The following is a 13774-nucleotide window of genomic DNA, read 5'->3' as shown; positions in this document are numbered from 1 at the left end:
GAGGGAAACGGGAATATGAAGCAGGAGGGCATATGCTGGTGAAGGCAGAGGTTGTCCAAGTGAATCCAAGGCCCGTGGTCCCGATGGCTACTGGAACCAGCAGCAGACACGGCAGGAGGTTGACGAACCACACGCAGGATCCAGATGCAAGAGAAGGTGAAGGGCCTGGGGAGCCCAGCTCTGCTCAGAGTTTCTCTCATACCCAAGTCCACACCCCGCCAAGGAGATGCCACCAGTCTTCACCTGGACTGAAAAGTTGGACTCCATCCACCCCTACTTTCACCCAGCTACATCCAGTGGGCATAACATATAACCATCACAGACCACCTCTTGTCAACTTGACACCTGTACACAAGTCTTAAACCATACATACCCCCCATAGACAGTAACAAAATCTCACCTGCGCCTGACATGATACAACTAACACACGTGCAACAAGCCTCTTACATCTCACAGGTGAACTAAACAAGCATGCAGACATGCACATAGGCGTTGCCGTCACAGGCACTGCCCTTGTTTCTGCAGCTAGTCACATGGCCGTGGCTGGCATCAACTGTCTTCTTCCACTGCCTACTACAGGCTTCCTGTGCCCTCAACGGGCTGTGGGCCTCGTCTGTGGGGTGACAAACCTTCCTTCCTTCCTTCCTTCCTGGAGAGTCTGTGTTCTCAGTCGAGTCAGAATTGACTTTCATCACTGGACATCACAGTGCTAAGGGACAGCTTAAAGAACCGTTTGGAGTCCAGACATCTCCTTCTTTACCTCAGTTACGTCATCTGATCCAATTTCCCCTTGGTAATTGGGATCAATCACACCACTTAATACAGTGACACCATTTTTTGCCTGTTGACCCACAGGCATCAGAAGGCCCAAACTGCCCAGAGGGCCAGTAGGAGCAACAGTGAGAGGTGCCCCTCCCATTTCCATCCCTGAGTTTCTGGACCCATGAGTCCTGGCTACTGAGAAACTGCACCCGATCTCGGATGGGAGTCCCTAGAGAACACTGCCCCAACCCTGTAAGGTGTTGTCACCTAGTTGGTACTGGTGCTTTTAGGAGGACATGCCATCATCCCATCAAGCCAGGTGCTTCCAGATGATGAAGAACATGATACAATCAATCAGTGGATCCCATGAGCATGGGCCCGTTGCCACACTGTGTTTGCTATGCAGGGAGTGCCTTGATAGGAAGCAATGCTGTGCAGGATTCTGTGCCAGTGGATGAGACATTCTGTAAGACCACGGACGGCAGAAGCAGAGTGTGTAGGGAAGCCAAATCTGTATCCAGAGTGTCTATTACAGTAAGAACAAAACATTGCCTTTCCCACGAAGGAAGTGATCCTATGTAATCAACCTGCCACCAGGCTGCAGGCTGTCCCCACAGCAAATGGTCTCCTGTCTTGGGCTCTGTGTTGGTCTCTGCTGCTGGCAGAAGGGGCAATCAGCGTGGCAGTGGCCAAGTCAGCCTTGGTGAGTGGAAGTCCATGTTGCTGATCCCATGCATACCCCCCCACCCCTGCTGCCGTGGCCACCCTGTTCACACGCCCATTAGACAAGGACGGGGTGGCTCGGGAGAGAGGACTTGTCTCCACAGGGCGTGTCATCTTATCCACCTGAGCGCTAAAGTCCTCCTCTGAAGAGGCAACGCTTCGGTGAGCGTTCACATGAGAGCAAATATCTTCACTCTCTTGGCCCACTCAGGAATGTCTAGTCACTATCTTTTCCCCATGACTCCTTGTCACCGATTTTCCACTCATGGTCCTTCCAACGCCCTGACTGGCCAGCCCAATGACTGACCACAGCCCATGAATCAGTCAGTACACAGTCACACAGCTGGTAGCCCATGAATCAGTACACAGTCACACCACTGGTCACTTCTCCTTCGAAGCAAACAGAACGTCCAGGTGCACTGCTCCAAGTCCTGCCTGTGGGGAGCATTCCCCTTCACCACTGTCCTTCAGGGAGGTCCCAGACAGGGCTGTAGTGCTGCTGCTGTCCACCTACCAGTGGCACCTGCATATCGTGCAGAGCCACCAGAAAAGCAGGCACGAGTTTTATCTTCCTCAGTCACCTGGTCCTAAGGAACTCCCCAGAGGCCATGGGTGCAGGTGGGGGGAAGGCAGGGACAGGAGTGGAGACTGGGCACTGGGGCCAGTTCTCCAGGCAGCGTGCTCGTGCCTTCAGGTCCCGCTGCAGGCTGATCTCATCTGGACCACTTCTATTGAAGGCTGGGGTGCTGCTGTGCACGTCCAACCCGGTGACCGTGATGGGCAGCTCGGGCGCACGGTGACTTGGAGGCCCATGGTGGCCCACTAACAGGCTACCAGCTGTTTTTCCAAAGGAGAGCAGTTGTCTGCAGAGGACGGCAGGGCTTTGCTGCCAGCGTTGTCAGGGCCTGCGCTATGATCCACCAGAGGGGCCTGTCAGAGCGTCCGCAGGGCACCTCCTCCTGCCACGGACACCGCAGCACCACCATTGGGTCAGCAGGGTCACATGGACCCAGGGGCAGAGCAGCTGGCACAGACGGCAGCCTGAGCGTGTGCAAGAGCCTTCTCTTGTCCCAGGCCCCACTCAGAGCTGGCAGCCTCTCGAGTCACTTGGTCAATAGGCCAGAGGAGCACACCCCAGTGAGGGCCATGCCGCCTCCAAAACCCAGAGAGGCCACGAAGCGTTGTGTCTCCCTTTCAGTTGTGGGAGGGGCAGATGCATTAAACATCTTTCACTTTAGTACACATATCTGCACATGCCCCCCATTACTGGAACCCTAGAAACTTCACTGAGATGGAAAGTGCCAGAATTTTTGTCAGGTTCATTTTTGACCTTCTATCCTGCAGATGTTTTACCAATGAGTGTCAAGTCATTGATACTTCTTCCTTATGAGATCCTGTCAGCATAGAGATTAACCAGGTATGGTGAAAGGATGCAGCTCTGAATGATGTTTTAAATTCTTAAGAAAAAGCATACAATTAAATAAACCTACTCACTCCCTGACATTGAGTCGATGCTGACTCAGCAACCCTGGAGGATAGAGTCAACGCCGCCTGTGTACTTCCAAGACTGTGGCTCCTTGTGGGATGGACAGCTTGCTCTTTCTCTCGTTCAGCAGCTGATGGTTTCTTTCCAACCACTGACCTTGAGGTTATCTGTCTAATGTGTAATCATTACACCGAATCAGTGTCACTCGCCTCAAAGCTCATCAGCCAGGAAAATTAGCTTCTCTGTCAAGTAGGAAGAGCCCTCGTGGCTTGGTGGCTACACACTGGGCCGCTAACAGCAAGGTCAGCAGTTCGAGTCCACTATCCTCTCCTGGGAGAAGGATGAGGCTGGACAGCTAGTCCCATAAAGAGTTCATCTTGAAACGCACAGGCAGCGGTGCCCTGTCCTAGAGGGTCGCTGAGTCAGCATGCACTTGGAGGTTGTGGGTCTGGGTCTGGGCTATACAAAGCTGGCTGCTTGGACATCTGAATTCACACTGAAAGGAGTAAAATATAACCGCAAGTCGCCAAAACATATTCTTCTACTCCGTTTTCTATCTAAGTTTCAACTTTCCATCTACCCTGGAGTAAGTCCGCCCTGCAGAGGTCCAGGTCCCACATGAGCACGCGGTCCTGTGATGCAGAGCAGAGGAGAAGCGGGCTCTCTTTGTGCCCAAACGCCACGGCCGTTACTTGCTGACGGTGTCCTCTTAGAGTCAGAGGCTGAAAAATGAACATGACAAACGTCAGCACCTCTGAGCCGCCAGCTCTATAGACAGGTACTGTAGGGAACAGCCTAACACACGATTCACGCCTAAGACGAGATGGGCCAAGCTTCCTAGTGTGCTCACCCCGTAGGTTTAGTCTGCGTCTCAGGCATTAAAAACCCAGGTTGAAGTACGACTCAGGTTCACCATTTCAGTGGTCTCAGAATGACATGGAACATACAGATAAAATGGCGCCCTTCCTATGGCCCCCTGGCTGCTCATTAGGTATTGGTAACACACACACCTGCCAGAGTTCATCATCACATCCCTGCCAAGCTGCTGAGCACCTTGGCCAGCCAAGCTGACTACCACCTCAACCCCCACAGGAAGGGTGCTCCTGGGCAGTGAAGGCGGTGAGACTGCACCTCACCCACTTGGGCCTGTGACCAGAAGAGACCAGTCCCTGGACAAGGATGCTGTGCTGGGCAACATAGAGGGACAGCAAAACAGAGAAAGATCCTCCAAGAGATGGACTGACAGCAACCAAGGGCTCAATTACAGTGACCGTTGTGAGGAGGGTCGGGACCAGGCCGTGTTTTGTTGGCTCTGTTGTGCAGTCCCCACCAGTTGAAGCCAACTGTCTTGCACCTCACACCTGCTCTCACCGAAGGAGGGCTGTTGCGACAGAGCCTCCAGTGGCTGTTTTACTAAAGATGAAAACAGAACGTGATGCTTCGCTTTGTGAACCTTTTCCTCTGTGGTCAGTGGTTGAACCCTTCAAGGGGCAAGGTTGCCAACATGGCACTAAAGGTCAGAAGGGGGCGGAGGACACAGAATACCTGGTCGGAAGGGTTCCCGGCATTGCAAACACAAAGCTCATGTCCGTTCAGAGGGAAGGCGCAGTATGGTTCTCGGCAGGCCAGCTGAACATGCGAGGCGGACTCTGTGGATTCCACCACGTACGTTTCTAGAACCATGTCACCTGTGCCGCCATCGTCACCGGAGAACACGCTCTGTGGACCGTCCATCTTCAGTCTGCAAGCAACAAGCATACAATCTCACTGCCCTGCCGTCCTTTGCAACTCACGATGCCCTCTGACCTGCAGTTCCTCTCACTGCCTCCCTCTTTCCCCACTATACTGCCGGGACTCCTGCAGGTAAGATAGGGTGTGCCAGCCAAGCTATTAATGATCTGTGTACTTTATTCATAACGGTCACATGATGAGTCGTTCATAGCACACCAAAGGTACCTACTTACCCACAACACCCCAATAAAAAAGGCCCATGCCGGCACCCTACCTGCTGAGGGTTCCAATCCAACGCCTGGGTCCACTTACAGCCACATCTAGACACAGAGAACCAAAGTCCTCACCGCAGGCTCCTCACAGGGCTGAGGTGCTGTGGGGCCTCTGGGAAAAGAGCCAGAGCGATTTCCCCCTAAACCCTGCAGAGCTACCTGTCCTCTAGTTTTGTACCTTCTACCCCAAGGGTTTGTCGTTTTTGTGTCATCTTTTTTGGGGGGGATGGGGGAGTGTGGTCTGGTCCTAGGCTTATTCAATGCACTTGCGGAATTGGTTAACAGGCTATGCAAAGAAGTGACTGGAGAGCCTACGATGGGAATGAAGTGTCTGTGGTCTTGGTCAGTTTGTGCCCACGGGGCCCATGCCCTGAAATGGACAAACACTGTGTCTACAGGCAGCTGAGACCACGGAGGTTTCAAAAACAGAATGAAGCAGGCCAACCAGAAGCAGGAAGATGCTGAGGGCAGACAGAAAGCAGGCAAGGAACCTCCCAGAGTGGCCTGTCACTGGGCCGAGGGCGGTAATGCTGATGACCAAGGGAGGCCCAGAAGGCCTGTGGCAGTCAGTGTTGACAGAAAGTGGAGCCAGGAGGCCCAGAAGGCCTGTGGCAGTCAGTGCTGACAGACAGTGGAGCCAGGGGGCCCGTCCTGGAGAGGCCAAGAGGGCTCCATCCTGAGGGGACAGAGAGAAGCCGAGACCTCTGAGTTTCCTGTCAATACAAGGTTAAAGAAGCAGGAGAGCGCTGGAAAGGCTTGGTTGTTGCTAGCTGTCACTGGGTCGGAGCTAACGCATAGTGCCTTGTGCAGGAAATACTGCCAGCACCCACACCATCCCCATAATCACTGCCATGCCTAATCCATTAGTGCAGCTACCAGCTCTGCTCATCTCAGCGAGGGGCCCCTGGCTTTTGCCGACCCTCGGCTTGAAAAAAAAAAGTGTCCCTTTCTGGCAACTGACTTTTCTGGACGATGTATCCAAGGTCCATGCGGCCGAGTGCCCTCATCCTGCACGAATAGGCGGCTCTGAATGCGATTGTTTCGAGACGAGAGGGCTTGTTCTCCTGGCAGTTCCTGGGACGTTCGATGCCTCTCACCACCACCACAGCTCGATCGTGTGAATTCTCGTGTCTCCTTTCTCCGTGGCCCAGCGGTTGCAGGTGTAGGAGGCAACTGAAAGACCATGAGGTGGGGCAGGCACACCTTCGTCATCCGGTGACATCTCTCCTCTTCCTAACACTTCTAAGAGCACCTGCGGATGCCGCCAGGGCAATCCACTCTTGGATCTCTCGACTCCGCTTCCATGGACGCTGCTTGTGGGTTCAGACAGAATGAAATGCCGCTGGTTTTCATTCTGCCACCATCTACCAGGACACTGTTGATCCGTAAAGCGGTTGGGATTTGTTTCCTTTGAAGAGTGACCTCACAGAAGGATTTGGCCCGTGATTGTGACATATTTTTAGGTTTTCCTTACCTTCAGCACGTCAGGCTGCATCATGGGCGTACCACAGGTGGTTAATGAGCCGGATGTCCCCTTGTTCGCCATGTAATTCAGCTTCTCAGGTTATCTGCTCAGGATACAGATGTGAAGGGACACAGCCCGGACGCACGCCTTACCCAATTGTGAGCCACTTGTGAACCCCTTGTCATCTCTGAAAATCTTGCCTCTAGAACTGTGAGCAGGTCCTGCATCAGTATAATTAACTGTCCTGAAAATTACCAGTAATCCCAACATTATTGGTGATTTTTTTAATGATCTTCGCTGCTTAAAACTATTGCACAGTCAATGAAACCCAGACATGTCTCTGGTAGCCACCCCCTCAGGCCAGGTTCTGCCTGACAACAGCAATGATAGGCCTGGTACCATGTTCTCCTCAGGATCCACTCCCCATCAACTTGAAGTCCTTTAGCAGACATGACAGGCATCATATGGCTCGGCAAGTCGCCCTACTCGCCAGTCAAGTGCCACGCCATCACAGCCTGTGCAAATCCTCAGCGAAGCTGGATTATATGCAGAATTGGATATGGCTCCGGGAGTGGAGGAAGGCTGGTTAACAACCTGCAATATGGAGATGACACACAGTCCTTGCTGAAAGTAAGAAGGACTCAGCACTTGCTGATGAAGCTGAAAGATTGCAGCCTTCATTATAAATTACAAATCAAGGTAAGGAACACCAGAATCCTCACAACTGGACTAAGAAGTAACATCATGATACATGGAGAAGAGGCTGAAGTTGTCAAGCATGTGGTTTTGCTTAGATCCGTAATCAGTGCTCATAGAAGCAAGCAGCTGTCACAAGATCAAAAGACGCATTGTGTTAGGTCAATCTGCTGCACAAGACCTCTTTAGAGTACTGAAGAGCAAGGATGCTACTTGGAAGACTGAGGTGTGCCTGACCCAAGCCATGTACTTTCAGTACTCCTATGCACGTGGAAGTTGGACACTGACTAGGATGACCCAAGGAGAAGCGATGCATTTGAACTGTGTGCTGGAGAACAATACTGAAAGCACCACAGCTGCTACAAGGACAAACTGATGTGTCTTGGAAAGAGTACAGCCAGAAGCCTCTTTAGAGGCAAGGATGGTGAGGCTTTGTCTTACAAACTTCGGACACATTGCCAGGAGAGATCAGTCTCTGCACAAGGACGTCATGCTTGGGACAGTGGAGGGCCCTCATCGAGACGGATGGACCCCGTGGCTGCAGCAGTGAGCTCAGGCATGAGCACCATGTTGAGGATGGCGCAGGCCTGGCAGGCCTTCGTTCTCTTGTGCAAAGGGGCGCTATGGGCCGGAACCAACTCAATGGCACTTCATAACAGCAGCAATACAAGAGATTCAAGAACACCTATTTAGAAAGCTGCGTGCCCACCTGCAGAGCCGATGAAAGTGCCCTTTGAAGAGAGAAGTGTCCCCTTCTCAAGGCATGAAGAGGGCCTGCTTCATTCTTTTTGAAGTGACCCCACACGTTAACAAGACTAAGGCTGAACTTTTGCCTGCTGTGTGCGTAGGGGAGCGAGGCTTCTTGGCACCCTTAGCAACCACACACAGGTGGAACTTGCTAGTTCCCCTGTAGCCAGCAAACCGGCTAAAGTCCACAGTTCTGCAAGCTCGTTCCCAAGTCGTCTCGTTCAGTGAGTGCTTGTGCAGCTAGAACTGGGCAACATTGTGACCTGAAAATTCAGAATGGAGTCTGTAGCAAGGGCATCTGGGATACTTAGCAGAACGAGCTGGGCATGCACACCGCGCCTTTATTCTTAGTTCGAATCTCGGGTTAGTGCGGGGACTCCATTTCCGGTCACATCGTAGCCATGCTTGCCCTTGCCATGCATGCCTCTGACACCAGCCAAACCCAGAGGTCTGTGAGCTGAAAGGAAGGGACCTCACAGGTCTTACCAGCTGTCCTCCGGTATCATGGAGTCTGCCCTGCTCCTGTTATTGACTGCTGTGCTCCCATCAGAGCATTGTGTCGCCAGCCATACACTGCCTGCAGCCTGCATGCATTTTAGAAGCCATGGCCTCCTCTGTGTCCTGCATTCTGTCTCCAGCACGCCCATGGAAACAGAGGTCACTTTATTTATTTTTCCTTTTATTTTAAAACCACCTCTGCTGAGTAGAGCTGGCAGGCTGTTTTCTGGACTAGCTGAAACTTCAGAACTGTATGACTGACTGTAGGGTGGCCTGTATTGCCCTTGGAGAGCCTTTTGTAGACGTTGCCCACCAACATAACCAGCTTCCAGTAAGGAGGGCAGTTGTGGAGAGAACGCGTTCTTTCTGAGGAATGCACACTGGGTTTTAGTCCTATCTGGGAACTGTGAAAGCCTTCTCTCACTGGAGACAATTCTCCAAGTCCTACGGTTACGTACGAGTGTAGTGACGAGGCTGCTTACACTTTCAACCAGGTTCTCAGTTTCCCATACTGAAGAACAAGCAGACCTGTCTTGGGAGAAGTTAGAGGCAAGGGTAGCGAGACTTTCTTTCATGTACTTTGGACATGTTATCAGGAGAGAGCAGTCCCCGGAAAAGGACATCATGCTTGGTAAAATGGCGGGGCAGAGAACACGATGACCACCCTTCATGAGCTGGGTGCACGTGGTGGCTGCAATAGTGGGCTGGAGCCGAGGAACAGTGGTGAGGACCAATGGTACAGGGCCACAGGGTGCTGGCTTCTGTTGAGCACAAGGAGGCTAAGCACTGGAAGGGACTCGATGGCCCCTAATACCACCAGCAGCAGTAGCTCAGACTTCAGTGACATCTTCCCTTTGCAGTAGACTTGTACATTCGTCTATGGTCAACTTGAAGAGAGCAACTTATTAGGTTAGGTGAGTAACTCTGCTTTAAGGTTTGATCATCAATTATTTGTTTCTCAAGAGATGGTTCAGAGTGTGGCATCTGTTCTGGCCCTGTTTTGACAGAGGTACATTCATAAGCCTTTAAAAACTCTTTTTTCTCCAGCGCATTCCTGGACCCACCAGAAAATGCTGCCCAATTTGTGAATTTTGTATTCAACAAACTCTAATCGATTCCTATTATTGGATTACTATTGATTTTATTTTAATAATACACATAAGTCTGAAAGGTAAACTAACTTTTAAAATTACATCCTACTGTATCAAATACTGCACAGTCTTGGTGGCGCTATTGTGTAAGTGATGGCTGTGAACCACAAGGTCGGTGGTTCAAACCTATCAGCCACTCCTTGGGAGAAAAATAAGACTATTTGCTCCTGTAATTATGTACAGCCTCGGCAAACCTATAGAGACTCACTATAAGAACCTAATTGATGACAGTGGTTTGGGGGTAGTATGAATAAATACTGGGTTATCAGGTCAAGGAAATGTGACGACCAAGAGGAGCTGGTAAAGATCTACTTCTGTCTTAAAGTTGAGTCAATAAACGTAGAGTGATGGACTCATAGAAAAGCGGGAAGCTGCTTATTCGAAACTCAGAAGCAGTGCATATAAATTATAGAAAAGTAGAAAACACATGTAAGAAAAAACATATACTAAACCTGAAAGGATTTCCTTCTAAATCTTATCCTATACATACAGAAAGTTTCAAAGTTCTCATGAAAAAAGTGCAATAGGAAAATAATGAATCATGCCATGAACTTTTTGCAGGCCCTCATGTCAACATACACCCCACCAAGGTCAAGACACTCTGGTGAGAGATCATGCCAGTCATCTTTCTCCCTAAACAACCAAGGGCCCTAGAAGTGTCACATCAGTCTGATAGGTTTCCTCTACGAACGGAAGAACAACAGGGGGCCTTTAAGGATTTTTAAGGATTGGAAACAAGAAGTCCAAAGGAGTCAAATCGAAACTATGAAGTGGCTGCCTAATGATTTCCCATCCAAACTTTGGCAAAACTGCCTTAATTTGATGTGCAGAATGAGCCGAGGATCTTGATGGTGGGTTAAGGTCTCTCTGGGGAAGCTTTCCTGGGCATTCCTTCTGCTAAAATGTTAGCTAACTTTGTCAAAAAAAAAACAAAACAAAAAACACTCTCATTCTTGGGCCCTCCTGGAACTGGTAGCTTAGTGAAATACACACTGGCCTGGGAGAAGCTCAGTTCAAAGCCAGCAGCAGCTCCAAAGGACACAGAGGAGGCTATGTGCTCCCATAAAGATTTACAGTCTCAGAGAGCTATGAGGGTTCTACTCTGGCCTATGGAGTCATCGCTGTGAGTTGGAATCAGCCTGATGGCAATGGCCGGGGTGGGACGGGTGGTGGCCCTCCAAACACCAACACACACATGACTTGAGCACCTCCAACACTGTTGCGGAGACCACTTCCATCTCTAGCTTTGTCTTCGGGCTCACATTGGAAGCCATGCTGTGTTTACTGTTAAACTTCTTTCTTTCGGGATCTTAATCCCACTTTGTTTAAAATTTCCATGGGATGCTTGGCTCTTATTTGCAGCTGATGTGGGTGCAAAGGTTTGGGGACCCATCAAGCAGAAAGTTTGCTTAACTTTTTCTGTCAGAATTGAATGTAAGCTTGCAATGCTTACAGTGTGGGCTCTTGTGCCTGCTGCTAACCCCCAGTCTGCGTCCCTGAGGGCACCTACAAGATAAACTGTCTCTTCGCAAATCCAGGTGGATGGCCTGCCACTTCAGGCTTCATCCTCCAAGTGTCGGGGCCCTTCCTAGAACAAGCCAGTCACCTGTGAACTCCTCATTTCTTTGGGGCAGTGGGTACCCATAAACTTCCCGCAAACCATCAACAATTTTCACCGTTCTTTCACTCAAACTTCCGCATGCATTTAATGTTCAATTCCTGCCTGAAGTTTAGTGGACTTCATGTTCCTCTGATAGGGGATCTTTTGAAACGGATATCTGCCACTTTCAGTACCCCAAACTAGATAGAGCCTGTTTGAGCCACGTTATAACAAGATGGCACAAATTTATTTTTTTGGTGCCAAAAAATTGAAATCAATATTCTTTCAGAATACGAATTTTTCATGACTGGGCAGTGTTTCTTTCTGTTGTACATGGGGGCGTCAAAAGCGATTTGCTACCACCTAATTACCCTGATGGGGCACTGGTTAGGGTTGGGCTGCCATCCGCATGGTCCGCAGTCAGAAACCACTAGCAGCTCCGCGGGAGAAAGACTGAGCTTCCAATTCGCATCAACAGCCTTGGAAACTCACGAGGGGGTCGCTGTAAGTGCGCACCGCCTCTATGGCAGTGGGTGAGGGAACAGGAAGCTGTACTAGAGGGCGCCCTGGAGACGCTGCTGTAAGCAGGGCTAACCTTCGGTTCAAACTCCCTCTGGGGGAGGAAAATGAGTGACCGCCTCAGAAACCCACAGGGGTTAGCGCTACCCTGTCTGACAGGGTCGCTGTGGGTCGGAATCGGCTCGGAGGCAGTGGGTTTGGATTTTAGGTACACAACAAACACGCTCATCTTCCTGTCCTCAACATGCAGTATCGCCCCAGGAAACTGCAGTGGAGGGACGCAGAGAGCCAGGGATCCAGGGGCCTGGAGGGGCACCCGCCGTCCTACCTGTTTCCGACGACCTCCGAACAGGACCCTGGGCCCTGACCCTCGACCTCTCACCCCGGACCCCAGCCCAGCCAAGCTCTGCGCCGATCCCTGACCCCAGCATGAGACTGAATCCCACCACGCGGAACCCGACCCCGGAGACCCGCCAACTCCTCTCCCCGACTTCTCCTCCCCAGCCTCCGCGTCTCCAAGGTGACGAGCTCCGCCCCGACACCGGGTCTCCAGGGTTACGAGTCCCGCCCCCACACCGCCTCCGCTCCGAGCTCAACACCCACCTCGCCTTCTCGCGATAGCCGAGAAGCCGCGCCCCCACCCAGCCTCTCGCGAGAGCTGAGAGGCCACTCCACTTCCGCTGCCCAGCAGCTCCCGGGCTCCTCCGGATGCTGCAGCCGCGGCTAGGCGCCCGCGGGGAGTGGCGGTGAGTCCGGCCCGGAGGCCGCGGCGGGCAGTCAGGGGCCGGCGCATGGCCCGAGCCCCCTCTCTCCTCGACTGGACTCCTGCCCGGTGCTGCGTTCGGCTCTGAGGCGGGAGCCGGGCCCCTCACACATCTCCCCGCCCCCGCCGTCTCCCTTTCACGCCTTAATCCCAGATCGCCTGTCGCTGCTCACCCCTCCTACCCCACGCCCACGCCCCCACGTACATCATAGCCCCTTCCCTCTCCCCATTTATGTTACCTCCAGCTCCGGCCCCTCACGGCCTCACCGCTCCTCTCCTTCAACCCCCGCCCCCCCGCAGGCGGCCACCCGCCCGTGAGGACTCCGTGTGAGCCCTGGCCCGGCTCCGCCATGGCAGCGTGCTGGGGCCACGCGCTACTGCTGCTGCTGGTTGCCCTGGCAGTGGCCTCGCCGGGCGTCGAAGACGACGAGGTCCCCGAGGAGTGGCTGCTGCTGCACGTGGTCCAGGGCCAGATTGGAGCGGGCAACTACAGCTACCTGCGCCTGAACCAGGAGGGCAAGATCGTGCTGCGCCTGCGCAGCCTGCGCGGGGACGCAGACCTGTACGTGTCCGACAGCACCCTGCACCCCAGCTTCGACGACTATGAGCTGCAGTCGGCGACCTGCGGCCCTGACGCCGTGGCTGTCCCTGCGCACTTCCAGCGCCCCGTGGGCATTGGCATCTACGGCCACCCCTCGCACTTGGAAAGCGAGTTCGAGATGAAGGTGTACTATGACCGCAGCGTACAGCTGCAGCACTTTGGGGACAACGGCTACTCGGGGGACGTAGTCCCAGGCCAGCGCACCCACGACCCCGAGGATGCGCCCCAGGAGGAGGAGTCGGTGCTCTGGACCATTCTGATTAGCATTCTGAAGCTGGTACTGGAGATTCTCACCTGAGCCCCAGACATCAGGCTGGTGGCAGCTGTCTGGCCTTGCTGCCGCTTTGGCCTGGTTGAGACTGGGTGTCTTCTAGCTGGGGTGGAAAAGTAAAGCCATACGCAGTTTGGGTACCTCAGTTACCCCCAAAGCAGCAGCAGCAGCAAGCACAATGATTGTTTTCTTCTGAAGACTTCAATTTTTATCAGGAATGTGCACAATAAATGTTTCCGTTCCTTCCTGTCAGGTGACTAAGGAAAGGTTATTACACAGTGTAGGTGTATGTGAAATGTCAAAATGGCAAACCTTACTTTATTATAGATACCTATTCAGAGTCCCAATGTGTGAATGCAAGAGCTGCTGAAAATCAAGTCTGAAAAGCAAGAAAATGCACTTCCCAGTGAGTTGCTAACAACTCCAAATCCCAGCAAAACCTGCTGGTACAGGAATGAACACTGGCCGCTCACTGCAGGGCGTTTCAAA

At 52.3% G+C, this 13774-nt stretch overlaps 2 protein-coding genes across 2 annotated transcripts in view; one reads left to right on the top strand and one right to left on the bottom strand.

Moving 5' to 3' along the window:
* The window catches only part of WDR27 (WD repeat domain 27), a 78023-nt gene extending 65927 nt beyond the window's left edge, over positions 1 to 12096 (bottom strand). The window contains exons 1-3 of the mRNA XM_075554203.1: positions 11979 to 12096; positions 4517 to 4712; positions 3552 to 3693 (exon numbers count right to left, since the gene is read on the bottom strand). Of these exons, the coding sequence (XP_075410318.1) occupies positions 3552 to 3693; positions 4517 to 4705 (331 nt within the window). The 5' untranslated portion in view covers positions 4706 to 4712; positions 11979 to 12096. The remainder of the gene's footprint in view (positions 1 to 3551; positions 3694 to 4516; positions 4713 to 11978) is intronic.
* A 213-nt stretch (positions 12097 to 12309) lies between these two features.
* Positions 12310 to 13535, top strand: C7H6orf120 (chromosome 7 C6orf120 homolog). The gene is made up of 2 exons (XM_075554254.1): positions 12310 to 12396; positions 12714 to 13535. The coding sequence occupies exon 2, from the start codon at positions 12764 to 12766 to the stop codon at positions 13310 to 13312; it is 549 nt and encodes a 182-aa protein (XP_075410369.1). The 5' UTR covers positions 12310 to 12396; positions 12714 to 12763; the 3' UTR covers positions 13313 to 13535.
* Positions 13536 to 13774: the final 239 nt, after the last annotated feature.

The sequence above is a fragment of the Tenrec ecaudatus genome, chromosome 7 (assembly GCF_050624435.1).
Source record: "Tenrec ecaudatus isolate mTenEca1 chromosome 7, mTenEca1.hap1, whole genome shotgun sequence".
Classification (NCBI taxonomy): Eukaryota; Metazoa; Chordata; class Mammalia; order Afrosoricida; family Tenrecidae; genus Tenrec; species Tenrec ecaudatus.
This window is presented reverse-complemented; position numbering and strand designations above follow the sequence as displayed.

Bases quoted from the DNA above. Each gene is read 5' to 3' on its own strand.
- C7H6orf120 (XM_075554254.1), top strand. From the start codon at position 12,764: ATGGCAGCGTGCTGGGGCCACGCGCTACTGCTGCTGCTGGTTGCCCTG.